The sequence below is a fragment of the Heloderma suspectum genome, chromosome 4 (genome assembly GCF_057233095.1).
Source record: "Heloderma suspectum isolate Gila_16-S chromosome 4, 16-S_ref, whole genome shotgun sequence".
NCBI classification, from domain to species: domain Eukaryota; kingdom Metazoa; phylum Chordata; class Lepidosauria; order Squamata; family Helodermatidae; genus Heloderma; species Heloderma suspectum.
Genome location: NC_139461.1, coordinates 234,447,035 through 234,470,271, shown reverse-complemented (window position 1 = coordinate 234,470,271; position 23,237 = coordinate 234,447,035). Strand labels below are relative to the sequence as shown.

Genomic DNA, 23,237 nt, shown 5'->3' with positions numbered 1-23,237 from the left:
TGCCATGTAAGCCAGGCATACTCTTGTTGGATCTCAACATTATTTTCTCCTGATCCTTTGATGGAGATTAAAAATTTCCATGTGAATACAAATAATGAAACAACAGTTACTTGGAGGTTTTTTCCCAGCTCTTTAATGTTCCAAACTAGAGCAACCAGGCACCATTCCCTTCCCCTCCCTATTCCCATTGCTTTCAAGAAAAAAGTCAACTCACTTTGAAGAAAAAAAAGACAAAACAATGCAAAGAACAGGGGGATTAGGGAAATGATATTTATATCATGGACCAAATTAAAATGTCAATGCAAGAGGCGAGCAAACAGCCCCTACCATATATACACCAAGCATGTCCCTTCAAGGAAACGGGAAAGAGATTTGAAAAGAGTTAATGCAGCCCCCAGTTAATACCACCTGCCTCAGACTCAACACTCCTTAAGACAGGGTTTGGGTTGATTTCCCACAATATGGCTTTAGTGAACACAATGGAAGAAGCCATTATGAGCTTTTTTTTAACCTTCTCTTTTATTGATTCTCTTCTTTATAACTTTGGAATTTCAGAGACATGCTAAGAATGTGATACTAGCTGATGTGGGTTATAGGCAACATGGGGAAGACAGATCCACATCTTTGTTTTGTTTTTTTTAATGGACTGATGTTGGCCAAATGATGTACATCTCTTTATCCTCCCAGCTTGTGTTTATTTTCCAGGAAGCAAAAAAACGATTTTTAATCAACAAGAAAAGGAAATGCTGAAGTAGCTAGGTGGACCAATAAATTATTAAGCAGTTCCTTGCACATAACTCAATTTATTTATTTATTTAATGTTATTTATTAAATTTATTAATCGCCCATCTGGCTGGTCACCCAGCCACTCTGGGCGATATACAACATATAATAAAACAGTTTAAGACAATAACATTCTACAATAAAAACGTTTTCTAAAATATCCTAACCCACCCCAAATGCCTGCCTGAACAACCACATTTTTAATGCACGACGGAAGCTCATTAAAGAGGGGGCATGGCGGAGTTCCCTAGGGAGGGAGTTCCACAGAGTGGGGGCCACCACAGAGAAGGCCCTCTCCCTTGTCCCCACCAGTCTAGCTGTCCTGGCTGATGGGACAGAGAGAAGGCCATCCGAGGCTGATCTTTTTAAGCGGCCTGTCTGGTGTTGCTGGCTTCCTGCCTTCTTGCCTTTTGCAGCCAAACCTCTGGCTGCAGAGGTTTATGGTGTAAGAGGGGCAAGTTTTAAACTGATGTCTTCTTACAAATTTCTCTGCCACTGTTATTTCTAGAGTAAAAACAAAATGCTAAGACAAAGGTGTTTATCACTGTTCTGCTAGACACATCTCTGTTAGCTGGTACAGGGCACTCCACTTAGACTACCAATGGTGTAAGACAAGTCTACTCTTTTATTATTTCATGTTTTGTAACTTTTGTTTTAGTATTTTAAAGTACAAACCACAATGAATGCCATGGCAGAAAGGCAACACAGAAGTGAAGGAAATAAATAAAATATTGACAACTGCTCATATCCAGTCAGAAATTGGTATATATTCTCAACAGATGACACTGACTTATCCCAATACCGAGCATGTTTGCTTCAACATGCTTCAGTTTAAGAAACACTTATCTAAACCATTTGCCTAGCTTTTCTGTAACCAGGTTGTGAGAAATTTACTTGTAGCTGAAATTCCACTTGTGAGTTTTTTTCGACATGTAAGGTAAGAAGCTTCACATTCTGGGTTAGCACTTTATTTCTCAAGCTCTGCCATGATGCAGGAGCTAGAGAAGGTCAAGCATGACGTTTAAAGGACATTTCCAGACAATTGCTTTATTGTGCATTAAGTGTGCAGTTGTTAGTTGTTGCAGGAGATCCAGCAGTCTTCCCCTCATTTAGCATATCCGTTGTGTCACCTCTCTCTGCACTCAAATAGCAACACTTTGTCACTGGGGGAAAAGTGAAATGGCTCTAGTCTAGATCGCAAATAGTTTTGGCTTGGGAATGTCAACAGTTTAAGCACTGCCTCGGTGACAGAAGTCACTACAGATCAGAAGGGCCACCCAAGGAGTTTGGCAGACCTTGTAAAAGTTTCAGGAATTAATCTCATCCCCTTGCAGACAACAGCCTACCTTCCCATATGGCAGTTTTCCTCCCATCTCCCCCTTTCCTCTTAGTGGCTGGTTGCTTTTCTTCCAGACTGGTCCCACCTGCACCAAATGTGGCTCTCTGTAGAAGCTTTCCCCCTGCCTTGATGCATGTTTGAGCTGCAGACTTTTTTGTGAAGTGCCTGCAGGGGCTTGCTTTTTCAAATTACACAGAGGCATTTTGGCTCTAACACGTAACGTGTGTCGAATATCCCTGTCAAAAGTGATGTATTATATAAAAACACAAACGCATATTTCAATGCATCAAGAAACAAAGGGCGCATATACAATTCTGCGATTCAAAATACTAACATACCCATAACACTGTTAAATGACAATTACCAGGACTGCTAAAATTTGACAGAACACACCAATCAGAGCTAGAAATGCAATCAAGATTGGTTGCCCAACCAACATGGGTAAAGAAATCAGAGTAGCTTTGGACAAAGCAAGGCTTGCTGTGGAATGGGTTGCAATGTTTATGCCCACCAAGGTTCACTCTCCCTCAGCTATTCTTCCCTGCCCTGCTTTCACATACTACACAACCATCTTCGACTCCCTTCTCTGTAAGATTCCTCTTTGACCTTTGACACCGCAGTCACTTCTAAAACAATCCCAGTAATACTTAACAACCTATTTCTAAGTTTATTAAGATCTAGTTTTAGAGAAGACCTTGAACTACTTGCAAATATGTTAACCTCAATTAGATAAACTATAGCTGCTTATTGGAAATCAGCCAGAAACGCCTCTTTTTTCAGACTGGTGTAGACAAAACAACCGGAATGACAAATTTCATGGTAACATTACCCCATATACTAATTCTTCTCTTATTTAATATTAAACTATGGTATTTCTTTGATTTTGCATTTTTGTTTACTCTTGAGATTTTTATACTTTAGTTATGCATTTGTGGTATTTGTTATATAAAGATACAGTTTTGATATTTTAATTACATACATACACACACCTCTACACACACACTTTGAAGCGAACTATATTATGCAGTGTGACAGGAAGAAGTAAACAGTGGATTGCCAGAATTACAGAAAGTGGTGGTAGTGAGGTTTTACTGCCACCTAAATGTGGCCAAATGGTAAGCAATGACAACCATTATCCTGTTCTCCAGTTCCTCATGTAGCATGACAGTTGCATATCAAATGCAAACAAAAAGCAACAGGAACTGTACACTCACAGCTTATAAAAGCAGTAGCACTGATCACAGCTGTCTATGGCCACCACCAGTTAACTGCACAGGTGGCAGAGAGCAGATGGGGAGTGCACAGCATGAAGAGTAAGGGTAATTCTGATTGTGAAGAAAATTTTCCAAGTGGGCTCTCAGATAGCTTGGCTATCCAAGAGCTCTGTCATTAATAGTTGCTGAGAAGAAGTAATACTTCTGGAAATTTTAATCAGCCCTGAACTTCCCTGTTTAAGAGTTGAGATAAAACAAATGACACCATTTAAAATGCAGGCAGGTTTGCAGCTGTAGACTACCTATAAGTAGTGAGGAAATAAACAACCCACCTTTAGCTGCATATTTCCCTAATAGACAACATTTCGTATTTCTTATTTTAGTTTATTTGGGCATATATTTTGTCCACATTTTGCTTGCTAGAAGTATCACAATTTGCTCTGTTTCACCTGAGCAAATTTGTTTCTTTATGAATTTTAATCACAGGGAAAGTATTCATTATACAACCTGATCTTTACAGGGCAGAAAAATACATTCCAGCCACACAGCTGACGTGTTCTCTCTTAGGTGTCCACAGAGCAAGCTCTGTTTTGCAGCCATCTTTTCGGCAGGCAAGAAGAGAGAGAGAAACAGAGAGAAAGCCTGCATTAAGCCAGAAGCTTGGCTCAGCCAGACCTCCCTCACAGTCTGCAGGCCTTGCCAGGAAACACAGGTGACACTGTGAATGATAAAAAGGCATTGAGAGGGGGAAAGCAAAACTACGGACTGGTTTAGTCTGGGCAGCATCTTAATGTAAACCTGCGGGGGCCTCTGTGTACAACATACCACAAAGCAAATCAAGCAGAAGCCTGTGGCCAAAATACACCCTCATCAACTGAAGCTTCCCACCCCCTGGTAATCTTGGTACTCTTCATAGGAGGTACAGGACACATTTAATTTTTTTCTTCATGGGAAGAATCTCAGACTGTAGCTCAGGTGGGAGAAATTATCTTTTCTGGAACAGTTTTCCAGAAACGGTCAATCTGGAGACCTTGGGAGGCTGACTGAAGGAATGGGAACTCCAGAGGAAGTGGCTTATCAAAAGGCAAAGTTCTTCAACCACCCACATAGTTTTTTATTCCCATGTTTTCAGCAGTGCTAAAGGTAACACTTAGCTGCCCTGAATACAAGCAAGCCAAGAGTTTCAGCTTGAGGTTACCAGCTTTTCTGCAAAGCAGATTAGCCTCTTTGCTCAGGGAAATGCTCCATACATGGCTGTTGAATCTAGCTGTTACAGCAAACAGCAGCAGAAGATGACAGAATTAATTCATCCACTTATGTTCTAGTTCAGTTTACTGAAGGAAAGTTGCACAATGGAAAGTTCTTCATAACCTTCTGAGATATTCTCTTTGTGGTGCTATTTTTGCTCTCTCTCTTGCTCAGGAAATGTGCATCTTTTTCCTTAGAGCCAGCTCAATGGTCACACTACTGAATCTGTAGCAACTTTAGATGTGGAGTAGAGAGGCAGTAATGCGTAATGGTTAGAGCAGGGGTAGGCACCCTGATCTGATGATATATGAAGCTGCAGGACTTCCTATTATATATGAGGTCCATCCACCCTAGTCACATGCTTTTAGGAGCTACAAGGGCTAGAACTAAAAGTCCTTAGTTCTGTGCATTGTTGCCTGATGTGGTGAGCCACCAGGGCTGCATGTCAGAGGGTTCCCTTCAGCTGTGAGGTGTTCTTAGGTTCCAGGTGCGTCTGTCTACACAAGCACACATTGGCTCCCTCCAACTTGGAAAGGCTATAAAGATTTTAGATCAGGCTGATACTTAGCCTGTACAAGAGCAGTCTCAATTGTGCCTGCCTGTCCTTGCTTCAGGCCCTGCACCAATAGTTGCACATTCATCAAGCACTTCTTGATTCATTGCTATGCCTAGATTTTCGGGTGCTAGAAGACCTTCCACCACTTACACCTGATAAGAGAATCTATGCCAAGACAATAAAGTGTATAATCCATCACTACTACCATTTATGCTTCTGCCACATGAAGAATTATCTATTTCAACATGTGGAATTATTTACTGAAATAAGTATGGTCCCACTCATGCAAAATGTTCCAACGCTTCAGCTGCTTCAAAATATGGTCACCCAATTGCCAACAGGATTAAGAACATATGACCCGAATACTCCAAATGTCTGCAGTGGCTATTTGTTCAAAGCAAGTGCCCCTTCCTGTAGGAGGCTATGAGACGTCTAAGATTGAGCTTTTCTACCTTCACGTATTAATGAAAAGAGATGGATTCCAACAAGGATCCATACACACTGAAAAGAAAATGTATTTTCATTACAACAAGGAACTCTATGCTACTTCATGGCCCAGCATGATTATTCCACTGTTACCTTTAACAGTTCTACTGATTTTAGCTATGCTTTGCCCAGAAAATTGAAAGCATTATCAGAGTCTTTTATAAACTGACTAGACTGACAAACCCCAACTCAGTATAGTTTTACCTCCCCGTACCCCTCAAATCTAACTAAGCATTAAAAACTCTTGGGGAAAATCTCCTTTTCTGAAGGAAAAGTAAAATCTATTAACCTGTCCCCCTGTGAAGGAAGCATGGAAATTATGGTTACAATGGTAAAGAGGCCCATTTTCCTATCATGGCTCTAGCTCATAAATGCTGACTGGTACTCCCTTTCCATAGTTGGGGGAGGTGGGGAGAATAGAGGGCAACAAACAAATAAAAATGAGAATACGCTGGCTGCCAATGCAACATGCGGCTGGTATGCTAAATCTTCTTACAAAGCCTTGGAAATCATTTAATAGCATGATGTGTGAAAGGTCAACCCATAAGGCTTAAAAAAGAATGTCTGACGTTTTAGGCCAAAGGGATGTGACTACATATTGAGAAGAAAACAGAATGCAGATAATTGTATAACTGAAGAAGAGCTTTATGGCAATGGTAATCATGAGAGGTAAACAGATCTGTCTGCCACTTTTCATACTCAAGGCAATCTCACTTTATGGAAACCAAGCCTTTGAGAAAACTACACCAAAAATAGGGTTATAGTCTACTGGAAAAAAAAGCTCTGCAAATATCCTGCAGATACTTCTTGCCTGGACAAAAGCTTTCAAGGAAGAAAGAATTTTTTCATTTTGTGTGAATGTTAACAATTTGAACTTTTTTGTTAAAAACACAGGGAAGCCAAGTCACTCACATGACCCTTAAGAGCTGAAGGTTGAGAGCACCGCTGTCCTCTCTTCTAGTTTAGATCTCATGAGCTGGTGATTGCTCTTCAAACCCCCAAAAACAAACTAATTAACTAACCATCTCATATTAGCAACAGAGGAAGTTGCAAATTAATCCTTCCCTATGCCCCCTGCTACATTCCTATCTTTTCTCACAGTTGTATGTGCTGCCAACTGGCTGGCAGCACATACCAAAAGAATAATAAAAGCAGTCCATCACTTATGATGGGAAGATGACATGGAGAGGGGCCCTCTTACCATTTCAGTCTGTTGTTCTGAAGGGAACATCCTACATGAAGGTGTACTGACCTTCCCTCCTTCACTGTTTTTTTTTTTAAATGAACAGGTAAGATTTAGTATATGATTATCTCTGCTGTGGCCATAAACTGACTGATTTCAACACCATCCCTCTCATGTCAGCCTTTTCAGTTGAAAAGCACACACAGTTGTACCTCCAAATGTTTCTAAAATCCAGGCACCACCTTTGGCTTCCCTTTCAAAGGGATGAGAGATACCGAAGAGCACAACCTGCTTAGTGACTATAGCAGGTGGCACTAAGAGCTATGTCCTCGGGCTCACCTGTGGGCTGCTCCCAATTTAAGGTAAACGCAGTGCCTTTCTCCCCTGCAAAACCATTATGGCCAGGATCACTCTCTCCTTGCATAAATGGCTGTTTTTCTTCCTCTCAGTGGGTGGTCTCCATTTCATGGTAGGAACACCACAAGTTAAGAATACAGGATGTCTCAAAGATAGCCCACATGCAAGGTTATCCAGGCAGGGATGGGATTTGCAGATGGACAAAACAATGTACACAGAAGACAGACATACACAAAAGGAATGGAAATATGTTCATGTTACTGGTGAACAAGGAAGCCCCAATAGATATGAATGAAGAGAAAGCAGACACGTATTAGGTTTCCCTAAGAAGGCAGCAAGATTATTGGTTTGGTGTGGTAATCTTCCATCTTCTATTGCTACTGCTTTGGGATGGAAAGTTACCAGTCATATACAAATGCAGGTTTGGGGATTTGTATTTAATTTCAAGTGTCTAAACAACTTGCTTTGGTTTTGTCAATTAGAGTTAATCATCTGGCATTTGTGTTGAATAAACTTACCTTTCATTTGATATATTCCAGAGAGCACAAGTCCTGCAGATACCTCTCCGTTAAAACCAAATGGGTATTGTAGCCTCCCCTCTTAGAGCAATTTCACATGTGTCACCTGGGATCAAAAAGTTTTGGGTGGCCTTGGTGGCCAACGAAGAATGCGCCATTGCCAGGAAACAATCTGGACAGGCTGCATCTTTGAAACACGGTACCTCTGCTGTGCCCCTCCAGCTCGGAGCCACCGAGGGGCTAAGGATTCCTGTGGGCTTTCTCTGTGCCTGTGCCTGCCAGATGGCTGCAACTCCAACTGCCCAGCAGGTGCACAGAAAACCCTTCACACCTCCAACACGTCCTCTCCAGCTCAGAGCCAGCAAGGGGCAGCAGAGGCACGCCAGCTCTGTCTGCGCCTTGTGAGCAGCTGGAGCTCCAGCTGCCCGGCAGGCAGAGGCAAGACAACAGGAAGGCCGAGGCTTGCTTTGACTCTCTGCTTGCACCCAAGAAGTTCAGGAACTGTCGATGAAGGAACTTTGGAAAGCAGCAAATGCCTTGCAGGTAGTAGCAAATTTGCTTTTAAAAGGGAAGACAGTCAATTATTGGTAGATATATGAGATATATGGCTGCTTAGAGATGGGGTGGCTGGTTTGGGGGGAGAGCTGCTATCCAGTTTCAGTAAGTGCTTGTCTGGTCATGGCCACCCAGTCTATTCACCCTTCCCCAACTCAGCAGTTTTAAAAATGAGGCACGCACACACTCTTGTCTGCCAAAATAGCAAAAAACTAGGCAGTAATAAACCCTGCATCACAGCTGACGCTTCCCGTGTATGCTCAGCAGTGGTGGCTGGAGGGTGGGCTTCTTCCTTCTCAAAACATGTTTATTCTCCCACTCTGTTTTCGAATTCTTGTGCGTGCCCTGTTTCTTGCTAATTTGGGCCTGGCAGTTTAGCAGAGGGTTGGGACAGGCATTGCAAGAGCTTGTATTAAGGAATGGACGTGGGTTACACTGCAGCTGCTAGAACTGGAGCAGCTGATGTTATTGTTGTTTAAAATGACAGAAACCATAGGGAAAGCTGAGTTTGGGATATGGGTTGGAGCAGGAATGTGCACGCTCAAACCTAAGCATGGTACATATGTGGGTTGGGTGGACGGAGATCACAAAATTATCTTCTCTCTCTCTCACCCCTCCAAACATGTGAAAGCCCTTGAGCAGAAAATGGAGAAGAAACCCCACAATACACTGCACACTGTTTAAAAGTTACATGCCCTGTTAAAAGGATGCCTATGGGGTATTATGGGATTGCATCAAAGTCTGTTCTCAGCATGAAAGGATGTGGTGACATTTAAAGCAGGAAAAGCATCACTTGTGAATGGTGGTAATGCACATTAACTGAAAGAGGGAAAGTTTCCAGTGTGATAATTAAAGCACTTTAAAACACACATATGATTTAGGCCCTATGCTTCCTTCCTTACCTGTTCTCTTCAAGAAAGTCTACCACGCATTTCTTCAAGCAGTACAGATGAGCATCCATCAGTCCAGTCCTGATGTGCATTCTAGAATGCCTGGAAGGGGAATAAAGGAGAGTGAAAACTCTGCATTCCATAGGCATTTTAAGTAAAAAAAGGTAAAGGTGTCCCCAACCAGTCATGTCCGACTCTAGGGTGTGGTGCTTATCCCCGTTTCTAAGCTGAAGAGCCAGCGCTGTCCAAAGACGCTTCTGTGGTCATGTGGCCAGGATGACTAAACACCGAGGTGCACGGAACGCTGAACCTTTCCCGCCGAGGCGGTACCTATTTATCTACTTGCAATTTCTTGCTTTCAAACTGCTAGGTTGGCAGGAGCTGGGACTGAAGACGGGAGCTCACTCCGTCACGCGGCACTCCGGACTCGAACTGCTGTCCTGGCAACCTTCCGGTCTGCCGTTCAGTGTCTTAACCACTAAGCCACCGCAGCCCCATTAGGCATTTTAAGACTCCACTTTAAAATCACTAGATGGTAAAAACTTTACAAGGGACACCTGTGTTCCCAAACCCTTGCTGTGGAATCAGTGGAGAGGTGAATCATGATGGTTTCCGTGACTAGAACATGTCATGCAAACATACATCTGCTGCCCTAGTTTGCCATTGGCCTCATTCCATAAGTGATGTGGGCTCTAGTCCATGAAAGCTGATGCCACAATAAATCTGTTAATCTTTTAAGGTGCCACAAGACTCTGTGTTGTTCTTACTTGTAACCTTTCTTCAGGAGGGCTTTGTATTAAAGCGAGGGATTTTATATTAAATGAAGAAGCTGTCTAGTTTTATAAGAATTGCAGAAGAATATTAAGTCAGGTATGTCAATACTTCCTAGCTTGTTATTTCTACATACTGTCTTGTTTATAAGATTTCTCCCCCCACATGAATATATTTTTCAATCAAGGTTTGCTGTTTGTGAAAAAGGGAGGCTATTAGAAGCATTGGAAAGTTAAATTTACAGAGTGCCATTTTAATAGCAGCAACTTTACCTAGCTATGGCAGATTGTGCCCACTGTCTCAAAGCTTGTTTCAATTGTTTTATTTATCCTCTAAAGTTAAGTCTCTGGAATGGTTGATAAAGCTTTAAGAATGGTTACATCTAGTTATTTCACACTCTGCAAATATGTGCTGTTGTTGATGGTTTTGCTCAGACTGTGGGATAATTAGCTAAAGCATTTTTTAAAATAAATTTCATAACACAGAAACTGCCATGTTTGGATCTGTTACAACAAGAACAATGTTACCTGCAAATAAATTTCTGGTTGACTATGAATTTTCATTAACTGCGGGATGGGCTTGATGAGCAATTCTGATCCATCAAATGCAATTAAGCAGGCCAATTCTAATTTATCAAATGCTTTGCAGGAATCCTGGTATAGCTACCATGGGGAATACCCAGTCCAAGAGGCTGCTCCTCTTGGAAACACCCTCTTTCCCAAACCAAGCTCCCTTACCTTTATCTGAGCCAGTGCCTCAAGGGGCCAGTCATCAAGGTGGAGGATCAGAGGGCTTTGCCTGACCCTTGCCTTTCCCACTGTGTATGTAGGTGCAAGGGAATGGGGGACAAGCGTGTCAAGGGCTGTACATCAGCAGGGGGTGGGCTCTGCCTAAGACTCCATCATGCTTGCCTGGAGCCAATTTGGCCCCTGAGGTACAGGACTGTAATTGGAGTTTTAGAGAGCAATTCTAACCTCCAAATCCACTGGCTGGAGGGCGTTAGAATAGAGTGGAACTTCCCCTCCACTGGTGGAGGGGAGCTCTACTGGTAGGGGGCACATTCACCCTGGAAAGTTCCATGGGTATAGCTAGTGCCAGTGGTAGGTGCCAAAGTGGGGCTCTCCACTGGATCCAAAATCCCCCTGTTCTCAAGAGGCCCCAGAATCGGTCTCACTGCCTACATCAGCCTGGACCTGGCATAGGCAGTGACGTGGGGAGAGAAATTTTCCAGTGCTTTATTTTTCTCTGGAAAATTTTCCGTTTCAGAAGTTTATTCATAGTGATGAAAGGATGGCAATTGCAAAAATAGGCAAGCTTGGAAGTTTCGGAGTTGTAATTCATGTTTTTCAGGTGATTATCCGTAGCAGCATGTGAAAGGATACATATATGTACTTGAAATACATATACAAGTTTGGAATAGAACTCATAAGTGGTGACTGGAAAGCTGAAGGTGCCCTAACAACCTTAGTGGAAGAGAGCTGAACTCTTGTGGCAATAGATTAGTGGTTGCCATGCATAGTTCTTTGGGTTGCTAAAATTAGTGTCTCAACAGTTTTCAGTACTTTTTCCCTTAAATGTAAACAATGTAAGGGAAGTACATGCTATTGTCTTTAAATTTTTACAAGTATTCCAATACAAATGTCTACATAATATAAAATTAATATCACATTAAGTGTGTTTTAATTTTCCCCTCATATATTTCAGGTCAAGTACTTGTGGCATATTAGAACAAAAAAAATAACATGGGGTACTTTTTTAAGTTTTGTTGTTTACAAAATAAAAATAAAATAAACACACCAACTTAGATCAACCTGTAAGGCACCAGAACATTTTTCAGTGCAAGCTGATTTTTTTCCAATGCAGTTGACCTCATGCAATAGCCTAATTTGTACACAGAAATTTGCTGGAAAATCCAAATGACTGGGCATAGGTAATTTTCCTTCCCACTGTAACCAATTTGGGGGGAAGACTGCTGAAGAACTCTGGGCACCCCCTCCTTTAGCCAATGTGAGCTGTCAGGGCTTTGAGTGAGCCCCTACCATTTCACTCCCCATCCCACTTAAGATTGCTGTGCCCATCAATTTGCTGTAATGAATTATATTTAGAAGTCTACAAATACAATCTGAGAGCTGCTTATTTGGGATAAACTGAATCTGATTTTTATTGTATTTTTTAAACATAATCTGTTATCATGTTTATATCACTGAAGAGCCTTCAGGGTGGTGGCCCCCGTCCTGTGGAACCCCCTGCCTTTGGAGGTCAGGCAGGCATCAACATTGTGTTCCTTCCAGCGCCTCCTGAAGACATTGTTATTTCAGGAAGCCTTCCTTGAGTGACCAGCCACAGTTTATTAAATCCAGTTTTATCAGAACTTGCTTCTTTTAAAATGTTTTAATATGGTGTTTTATTCTTTTATCCTTGCTGTTCACCACTCCGAAATCTACTGATGTGGAGCATTATATAAATATTGTAAATAAATAAGTAAGTTTATTTGATCAGTAAGTACTAACATGAAAAGTTTAGTGTTTCAGTATAGGAATGCAATGAAATGCTATGATTCCAGAGGCTTAGGGTAATTACCTAGTTTAGGAATACTTATCAGTCTAGTTTGACTGATTGCTTCTACCCAGTCGGGGTAGAAGTCACACTAAAAATACTATTAAAAAGCAATATTAAATATGGGAGCAATGAGTCCCCTAAAGTGTTTATAGAATTTCCAGGAAATCCAGCCAAAACCAGGAGTTACGGTTTTTAAGTGTAAAGATTACTTAATTTTTTCTTCTGATCAAGATGCCCCATGCCAAAGGTATGGACAAGCAGCTCACAAAAAGAAAAAGGCAAGAGAAAAACTGAATTACTAGCCAGTCGGACGTTAGGGAAATCTATCCAGTTTAGGGCTGTTTACCCCCACAATTCTTCTAGGAAGGTAGACTTCCATTCCTACTTGTCCCATTCCATTCAGAATTCTCTTCCTAATCGTTGGAATATATTGAATCTATCCACAGATATAGGTCATCAGTAGGCCTTCTCTTGAAAGCCTGCTGCAGAATGCAGTCATAATGAGATGATCTGAAGGACATACTGGATGGATACCTACTTTACAATGCAGAGCCTTTGAAAGAAGACTAGGAACGAAAAGAAAATACATTGCAATGAATTTTTTAAAAGATGACATGTTTTCTCAGTGGCCTACATGAGTTAGAAGATGGTATTTGATTATCCATATATAAGGCAGATTCTAATCAGGACTAACAGGGTTATCATTTTATATATAATTAGTTGCAACCTCTAAAAAAATGAAGCTACAAGAATTTTCTTCATGATAACTTTCTCCTTTGTGGAAGTGAATAACTGTTAATCCAAACAATCCTTCAAAAGGGACTCACTTCAAGAGTGAAGAAATTAAGTGATATGACCACTTTAGGATCAGGAAACGCCTCCACTCTCTCCAATAATGAAGCAATATATCCAATCTGGAGTCAAAATCTGCATGGAGTATACTAAACTGAAAAGGAAAGAGCTTTTATGGAAAGATAGGATGGAATTCAATTTAGCCCTTCACAGTTTATGTACCAACCAACAGAAATGTATATTGTACAGTGGCAAATCCAGAGCACCAAGACAAGGGATGAAGTGCTTGCCTTTCACTCTGAGCTTGCCTTTCACTCTGACACATTGTCCCAAGGGTGGTGGTGGGGAAAGCACACTTACCTGCTACGGGAAATTTGATCATGCGTTTACTGATGTCTGTGCACTGCAGTGGTAATTTAAGGTGCTATTTCCCCTTCCCTCTGCCTTCCGATTTTAAAATGGAAACAGTGTACAAAATATGCCACAGAATTCCTTTCACCAAATGTATTTTCCTTCACTGAAGGGAAAGTGTTTCAGATGTTTGATGCAGCCTAGATTACCACCCCCCAACACACACATTATTTTACATATGAGCTGCATTGTATTTTTTTATACATATGGTAGTACATGTTTCAGGTTTACTCCATGTGTTCCTTCATTATCCACACAGCCTCTCTTCTGACATACAACTGAGAACAGGATACATCTGTAGTACTGTCAACAGACAACCATTTTCTTGAAGAACACTGAACATCCTCTCATATAAATAAACATATAAATATATGTCTTTATACATATATTTCACCCAGAACAAAGGGAACCACTGGGTAAAGTATACTTCTTCACGCAGAGCATTTGGCAATCAAGTTACTGATTGAGAGAGAAGAGTCCCTCTTCTCCATTTTTTTAAGGCAGTATCTGAAGTGAGCCAGGCTGCTCAAGAGAAGATGGGCGGCAGGGGGGAGTGAGCATGTGGCCAGGAAGAGAGAAGGGTTGAAGCTAAGGTGGTCTTCCTACCCTTCTCCTGATTTGAGCCATTATAGCTTTCCACAACATGTCATGGATTACAGACCATGAGATGCAGAAGAAGAGGGCAAACATGTGAAACCTAGTTTCTGTGGTTGATCACCTGACAATCATCATTTTAAATTCTGCTTAACAACTGCGAATGGTATTAACACAAACTCACTCCCATTTCCTTGGATGCCACAAACTGACCAAACCCAGATCTCCTGTACGACTGAAACCAGCCACAGTATTCTCAAAGGTCTTTACATCTTACAGTTTATGCTATTCCACTTTAAATGGCTTGAGACTTAGAGGATTTTTTTTTTAAAGGAAGAATAAATTTAAACTGCTTGTTAACTAGCACTAATTAAATATGCCAGATATCTGGATACACTTCTTTGCCTGTGGCTACTATATTACTGGCTTTTGAAACAGCCAACATACAGAAGAAAACAAAGCAAAAATACAATACAGCATAGTGTTTCATATCCAGTCATGTCTTCTGGAAGTAAAAGAAAAATGTATTAGAAAGAGACTGGAATCATGCAATTAGACATTTGATTTTATGGTTACACAATGGAGCAACACAATTAGGGATAGAACTTAAGCATGAGGGGCTAAGCAGAACAAAACAGAAACCACATTACAACAGCAGCATACTTAAATTGGATGAGATGATAGTTCTAGTTTTGCTCGCACTGCAGTTATGCTATTTACCCATGAGCAAAGACTTGGGCTATAGTCTGCAAAGCTGCATGATTAATAGCACAAGGCTATGCTTACTCTGATATTTGTCCTGGTGTGTTCAATGGGGTTTACTACCTTCTAAGTGTATACAGGATTGTACCTTTAGGGTACACACATACCTGGGAGTAAGCCCCATTGAACTCAATGGTGCTTACTTCTGAGTAGACATGTATAGGTAAACTGAGGATTTCCATTAAAAAGGGCTCTCCCGTGCACTTCATTGGCATATTGCTTCCAAATGGGATGGGACACTTTATGGAGCACACAAGGAACTTTGCACTGTAGCCATGAATGTCAAATTTTTATCTTCTGCACCGAGAATTTGGGATTATTTATAATTTACTGTTATGGCAGATCCAAGTAAGATGTCCAATGCCCCATCTAGCATCAATTTGGGATTAATTTCAGTTAATGTGGACAATGATGATGTGGACAAGGTGCTTGCAGCTATGTGACTGACCACATGCCCTCTCAATCCCTGTCCCTCATGGCTAATTAAGGCTAGCCAACATGGCAAGGCTGGATGGGTGGGTCCAGGGTGTGGTTAACGCCTCGTTGTGTAAATGAGCGTTGTCTGATGTTTTGAAGGAGGCATTAATGCAACCTCTCCTGAGTTTTCTTCACACGGAGCTTGTGGCAAGAAGAGAAGCAAGAAGAGAAGCGAGATCAATGAAAGATAATGGAAGACTCAGATATGGGGATAAGGAGGGGGAAAGGGGAAGGGGGAAAGGAAACAGGTGAAAAAGGGAGTCAGTTGTGATCCTGCATTTAAAATGGAAGCAGAAAGCTCCGTTTTAAATGCAGGATTTTAGGCTGGTGTAGAGATGCCCCTGAAGAGGCCCAGCCTGGATCCGAGGATTTGTGAAGACTATCGCCCAGTTGTAAACATGCAATTTTTAGGTAAAGTGATTTGAAAGGGTTGTGGTGGAGCAACTGCGGGCATTCTTGGATGAAACCACCTATTGAGACCCATTCCACCCTGGGTCCAGGCCTGGTTTTGGGTCCAAATAGGCCTTGCACGCCCTGCTGGATGATCTTTATTGAGAGAAGGATAGGGGAAGTGCAACCTTGCTCCTCTTACTCAATCTCTCTGCGGCTTTTGATACTATGGCCCATGGTATCCTCTTAGATAGACTTCATGGGATGGGTATGGGGGGAACTGTACTTCAGTGGTTACATTCCTACATAAGAGGTCAGTCTCAGAGAATGGGGGTGGGGGAGTGCCCCCTGGCCCCCTGCCACTTGTGCTATGGGGTGCCGCAGGGCACTATATTATCCGCAGTGCTATTCAACATCTATATGAAGCTGCTGGGAGCAGTCATCTGGGGATTTAGAGTGTGGTGTCATCAGTATGCAGATGACACCCAGGCAGCTCTATTTTTCTATAACATCTAAATTGGCTGTGACCATGCAGGCTCTGGACTGGTGCTTGGATGCAGTGGTGGGCTGGATGAGGGTAAATAAACTGAGTTTTAATCCTGGCAAGATGGAAGCACTGTGGGTGGGTGGGTCACAGGTCCTGGAAATAGTCAGTTGCCAGTTCTGAATGGGGTTGCACTCCACCTAAAGGAACAGGTGTGTAGTTTAGGGGTACTTCTGGATTCATCTTTGTCACTTGAGGCTCTGGTGGCCTCGGTGGCTAGAAGTGCCTTTTACCAGGTTCAGTTGTTCTTGGATTGTGATACCTCAGCCACGGTAGTACAGGCACTGGTAACCTCAAGATTGGATTATTGCAACGCACTCTGTGTGGGGCTACCTTTAGGCCTGGTCCGGAAATTGCAGCTGGTGCAGAATGCAAAGGCAAGGCTGCTAACTGGGGCCTCTTTCCAACAGCAAGTATCACCCTTGCTAAAAGAACTGCACTGGCTGCCAATAAACAACCTGGCCAGTTTAAGGTGTCATTGTTAACCCATAAAGCTCTAAACAACTTGGGACCAGGTTACCTTAGGGAGCCCCTCACCTGTTATGTCCCTGCCCAATCTCTGCAACCATCAGAGGGAGCACTTCTGAGGGTGCCACATGCTCCTGATGTTCGCCTCAGGAGCACTTGCAGTGGAGCATTAGTGTTGCAGCACCCAACCTCTGGAATGCTTTACCAATTGATATCAGACAGGCCCCCACAGTTCTGACATTTAGATGTCTTCTCAAAACCCATCTCTTCACACAGGGTTTCCTGAAGTTTCACCCAGCTAGCTAGGGTTTATAGCACATGGTACAGTGCTATAAACGGCTCTGATACCTCTGGAAAGTGGTATATAAATCTGAATAAATAAATACATAAATGAAATAAACTACTAGGCTGATGCCCATAGTATGCCTTACATTTAATTCACTGGTGGAACGAGAAGTTTCACCCAAGTGTGGCAACTACGAACACTGAAGAAACCCTTGGAAATGCAACCTCTTCTCTGCCCTCCTAAATGAAAGACTCTGCAGTTCTCATATTTTGCCACCCCATACAGCTTTGCTCAAATCCAGTGCAGCTGCAAGTCACATTTCAACAACAACAAAATCCCATATGCATTCCACCAACTGCATAAAGCAGGAAACACCTCCCTTATTCAGGGTTGTATACCACAAAAAATAATGAGGTTTTTGTTTATATCTGAGCTTTAAGAGAGCAGTTCCAGAAACTGCAAGTTCCTACATGGTAGTATTGATTTAATTAGCCTGCACAGCACATTTTGTTTGTGTTAAAAGACCTCCAACACATTTATTAAAATGGAGTCATAAATGTTAACTGCTTGCTCAACTACTTAAAGATGACCAAGTGTGTGGAAGATACTTCAAACCTCTTTACAAGCAAATGCAACATGTTTTAAGTGAGTTCAAACTGTATTTAATTAAAAAAAATTATCCAGTCAGTCAATCAGCTCATACAAATCTTGCAACCCTGCCAACAATCAAATACAAATTAAAGTCATGAAAGAATTTCTGGATGTACAAACCCTGCAGCACTGCAGCTCTATTCCTGGCAACAAGGACAATCTTCCATGTTAAAACAAATCTAGACAGCAACAGGATTAAAAGAATATTGCTCCATGGCGTTCAAACAAGTATGGCTCCTCAGAGTTTGAGGCTAGATCTAGGATTAAACATATCACAATCCAACAAATAAATATGAATTGGCCAGTATTCAGGCCTCTTAATTACTCCCTAAATTTCTGATTTTCTTCTTCTATTTCAGGGATGCAGAACCTTGCAGAACCTCAGGCCCAGGGTGCCAATCTGGCCATGTCCCCTTCTTCTGGCCTCACCCCCTTTTCCCTAACCACCAATGGTTTGATGGAATCCCAGCTTTTGTGCCTCCCCCCTGCCCCCCCATTCTGAGAAGCTGAAATGCCTCTCCTCAGGCTTAGTCACTGGCTTTAAATTAAAATATGCAGATATTTTTGACATTTTGGCCCTGCCCCTTTTGCCTTCAGCCCCACCCATTACTGAAATGTGGCCCCTGAGAGCATCTCTGAAATGGAATTTGGCCCTCAGGTTGAAAGAGGTTCTGCACTCCTGGCCTATTTGATCCAGTACAGTGAAATGAAACTTTAGAACCTACAACACTGACTGATAAAAATTATATTATAATTCCCATAAAATATGGAAACTCAAAAAGCAACAAGGGGCCTAAACTTAATAGGTTAGTAGGAATTTCCTTCAAACATGACCATGTTTGCATGCCACTTTGAAGTCATGAATTGTGGTTTAATACTGGGGTCGGCAGAAGGTAGATTGGAATCTACTGATAGATGTCTGGGTGATTTGCAGTAGATTGGCAAGGATTTCTGCCTCCAGAAATGACTCTCCACCCCCACCCCAGGTCTAAATTATACTGCTAAAATTATGAACACTTTGGGTAATCAGGAGTAGATGTTTGTGTGGAAGGACTGGGAGCTCCGTTTAGTTCCTGTACACAGAAAAAAAACCTAGGCTCAAAATTAATTAGTTCTAAGTGTATTTCTTTGATACCAGTCTCTGGTTTGTAGACTTGAAATTCTAGTAAAAAACAAACTAGGTTTTGCAAGCCTAGTCTGCCCAAGTTTAATAAACCAGAATATGAATGAGTTGCATACAGCCTGTTAACTCCTGCTTCATCCCTCCGTTTGCACAAGCAGGTAAACAAACCAGGAAAGGGAGATCTTCATGCATACCCAAACTGGGATGGTAGTTTGTTGTACCCAAACCAGGGCTTATTGTTGGCTTATGAATCCTGGCTTATTTGGGTGCAATAAACACCCAAGGTTCAGACATCTCACGAAACTCTCCCTTTCCTGGGAGTTATTTACCCTCTCATGCAAAGTGGAAGTGAATGAGCAGCATGTGCTAGCATGCTGCTCATTCACATTCTACTTTATTAAGCCATAATTCATGTCTTAAAGTGATGTGTAAACATGGCAATGTCTGCATGAGAGCCTCTTACTATAGTACTAAATGTTCATTGTTGTTGCCTCATGCCTATATGCATCTTTGCCTTTCATGGGTTTAGGGATTGGGGGAGGTTTAAGGCAGGGTGTGGGTATGCATCTGTGTGCACGCACACAGTTTTGGTTTTAAAACCAGCTGCTTGCCCAAACTAACCCCTGCTAATTTTGCTGAGCTACTCACATATTTTTATAAGGGCAGGTGGGAAGAAATTTCTGGCATCAGAAAATAGCTGGCAGTTGTACAAGGTAGGGGACAAGAAAAGCTGAAAAAGCACTGTGGGAATGAGGGCATTGGAGAATACCATCAGATTCAAAAGAAAGAAAGAAAAAAACAATGGGAATTTAACAGGAAGGCCAAGACAACGAGCAGGACCAAAACACTTGGGGGGAAAAAACACCAGGATGGGTGGGTGGGATCATTTCAACAGAGAATGAAAACCCATGTTCTAAGTAATAGATTCCAAGCATGCAAAGCAGATGGCATGGAAGATCCATTACCAAAGTATTCTCTTTAACAGAGACTTGAGCTATTGACAAAATAGGGACAGGGAAGGACAGAAGTGGTGCAAGGGATGAAAATTCAAGAACACCAATATGTGAATCTGCCATCAATAGGGCACCAATATTATCTAGCTTTGCCGTAATCTTTAAAAAAGAAAATTAGGACTTTCACAGAAGATATAGATACAAACTACCTACCACAAATAATAGCTTTTTAAAAAAATATTTATATTATGGTACTATAGCAATGTACAGAGTTTAGGATCCCTTTAAAAATTGCCACGTGCTCAAGGTACACGGAAATAAAGAGTGGAATAGGCATGCGTCAAACACTAGCAGTTGTCCAGCAGTGTTGTTTTTCATTCTGCATCTTTGAAGTTTTATTGTGAACACTTAGAACACGCAACAGTAATTCAAGAGGAGATTATACACATACTGTACTAATTATATTAACAATAGCATGGAACATAGTTGTGGACAATCGACTAGTTAATAAGAAGTTTGAATGTTTTGGAGATACTGACAAACACAGAATTGCTAAAGCCAAGTCTGAAGAGTCGTGTTTTTAAGCAGAAATTGTACATAGTTAAAATGGAATGGTGTAGCAACTGCTTCTTGGGATTTTTTTTAAAGGTAATATATAGTCCTGAAGTAGCAGTAGTGTTATGGTACTTTGTGGCATTACTCTCTCAGTTCTGAAATGAAAAATCTCTGAAATGAACTGGGATGTCATTGCTCATGAAATCTTAGAAGAGGGGGGAAATGAACACACAAACTAGAATCAGTTATATGGGGTAAGATCACCTCAGTCAAGAAAGGAGACTGATCTGTGAAGAAATTTTCATAACTTCCAGCTCCATGACCTCCATGCAGGTCTCGGCCAAGTTTCATAAAAGGTCAGAAAGAGGGATTTAGTCAACTAATGAGGGATATGTTGTCAAAATTAAGGGCCTCATCAGAATGCAGCAGCTAATTTGCAGATAGGATGACTAGTGGGTGTTTCTAGACAACAGCTCCTAGGTCTACCAATCAAAAGGCACTGTGCAGCTACTCTGTCTTTTCCTCCTTCGTGGGTTTTTTTGTTTGTGGGAGAAAAAAGCCAGAAGTAATGGTTGGAAAACATGGGAAGATTACAAATGGATGACCACAATGCCTGGACCACTCTCAAATGCAAGAGAAGCCATGGCAATCCCACAATAAATCCACATCTGGAAGCAGCCTAGCTTTCCTGTAATGAGTACATATAGCAGCTTCCACTAATGAATATACAAAGCACAGGACAGGGTAAAGGGAATAGTCCTTCCCCACAGAAAGGGCTCTGTAGGTCAGAGAAGCTCACAGATTTCTCCTCCAGCTAGTCATTGCCTCTTTGGGTCACTGTAGACGTTATCCAAAAAAGCACTGAAGATATGTTCTCCACACTTTCAACACCAAAGCAGAAACTTCCATGTCTCCCTCCCAATGCATATCTAATGCATGCATCTCCCCCATGGGAGAAGACTATGAGAAGCCACTTTCAATGTTACCAAAGAAAGAAGATGCAAGAATCACTTGCACATTCCTTTCTGGCACTTCTGGACAACAACTGGAGCCACCCTTTGAGGAGGAAACCAACATTGGGGTTGTAGAACCAGGGTTATACAATATGTTGTAACTGAGCACAGATTCACAGTACTCTTTTTACTGCAAGATGGCTTTATTCAGACACCTTGCAGAATATTAGCCCATGCATCAGAGTAATGCAAATGATTCATCCGCCCTAAACAGGGGAAAGCCTTTCATCTGAGGTTTAAACTACACTATCTTCATCTCTCTCTCACTGGGTCATAAAAATACTTTCAGATGTGTGATGACTGAAGTCAGGGAAGTGCCATAGGAAACAGGATTAAAAGACAAATCTTCTCCTTTGAGGGCTTTTGACAGCTTTCTTCTTCTCCCACCACACTCCAGACATTCAGTAGTCGCACAGAACTTCATTAAAAACACACACAACAAAGTTGTAGATGGCGAGCCAAAACTGGTGTATTCAGAATGATTAAGTCTGGATATAAAAACCCTTGACTCAACTCCTTAGTTATAAGATGGTATTTGAAATCTTAACTCTTTCTATATTTTCCTCTGATTTCCAAGCCCCTAGTACAGATTGGTTGGACTTCCAAGATTATTCCTTTACATTTCTATGAGAAAAAAAACATTGATTTTTTTGAAAACAATGAAAGTAATGATTTGATCCTTCAGTTTCTAAAAAGAACCTGAGATATTCAATTCTCTACAGTGATTCAGACTTTTATCAAGACTAGAAAGTAGTCTACCCACAGAACATATGCAATGGACTAGCTCCAACAAACTCAACAAAACTATACACATGCAAACAATCTGAACTAGCCTCTATTCTGTGAAGCAGGGATGGGGAACATCTTCATGATGGGCAGCCAAAGTGCCCCCCACTGGATCCTCTCAGATGACATAAGTGGACATTCTAGATTCCTGCTGTAGGGCATTCAATGTTAGTTGGAAGATCAACTATGCAAAACACCCACTGCATGCTCACACAGCCTGATGATTCTCTACAATAACCCTACAGACAAACTGTTCCTCTAGCATGGAAAATGCTTATTTTTAAATGGAGTGGATTTTCCAAAAGTGGGGTATGTGCTGAATTTCTGACTAAAATTTTCAGTGGTGGCAAGATGAGCCATCTTTCATGCAAGTGCAGAACGAAAGGGGTTAAGAAAGGATTTTTTTAACCCAATCCTTTCGTGAAACGCTCAGAGTTGAGAGAGTAAGCAAAAGTAGGGCAGAAATAAAATAATTTTGACACAACCACAGCTTCAGTGGTCTGACCATTAGGATAAGAATAGAGCTGAATGTGGGAAGAATCCATTATTCTTTCAATAGCGTCTGGTGCAGCTAAATATGTGCTCACATACTCTCCTTCCTGAAAAGCTTAAAAAAATTCAATAGATGCTTGGCCTGGGAAAGAGGTGTTCACTGAAATGTTAACACATGGACCAGACACAGAGCACTTACACTACCTGAGGAACAATATTTTTCAAGTACTCTTAAAAGCAAAGGCTGCAGGAAGAAAGGAGTCTGAAGAGGCCCAGTTCTCAGGGGCTTTTTTTAAGCCATTCTCTCTGGGGGTTGTTCTTTGGGTGCAATTCTCCAACCACAGCCCCAGCCCATTCTATTGCAAGAATTGAAAAATGGGGCCCCTCTGAAAATAATCAAGCTTGCTCAAAGGCCTTTCCTGCACAAATAGCTTCAATAATGGTGCAAACAGAAATTGGCATTTATTTTTTTACCTAGATC

At 41.6% G+C, this 23,237-nt stretch overlaps 1 protein-coding gene across 4 annotated transcripts in view; it reads right to left on the bottom strand.

The window, feature by feature from the left end:
- EIF2B3 (eukaryotic translation initiation factor 2B subunit gamma) overlaps window positions 1–23,237 on the bottom strand; it is a 119,038-nt gene that overhangs the window by 52,274 nt on the left and 43,527 nt on the right. For all 4 annotated transcript variants that reach the window (XR_014790574.1, XM_084852653.1, XM_084852655.1 and 1 more), the window contains exon 6: window positions 9,142–9,231. Coding sequence is in view for 3 of the 4 variants with exons in the window: in XM_084852653.1 (XP_084708779.1) it covers window positions 9,142–9,231 (90 nt within the window). In the remaining variant the exon portion in view is untranslated. The remainder of the gene's footprint in view (window positions 1–9,141; window positions 9,232–23,237) is intronic.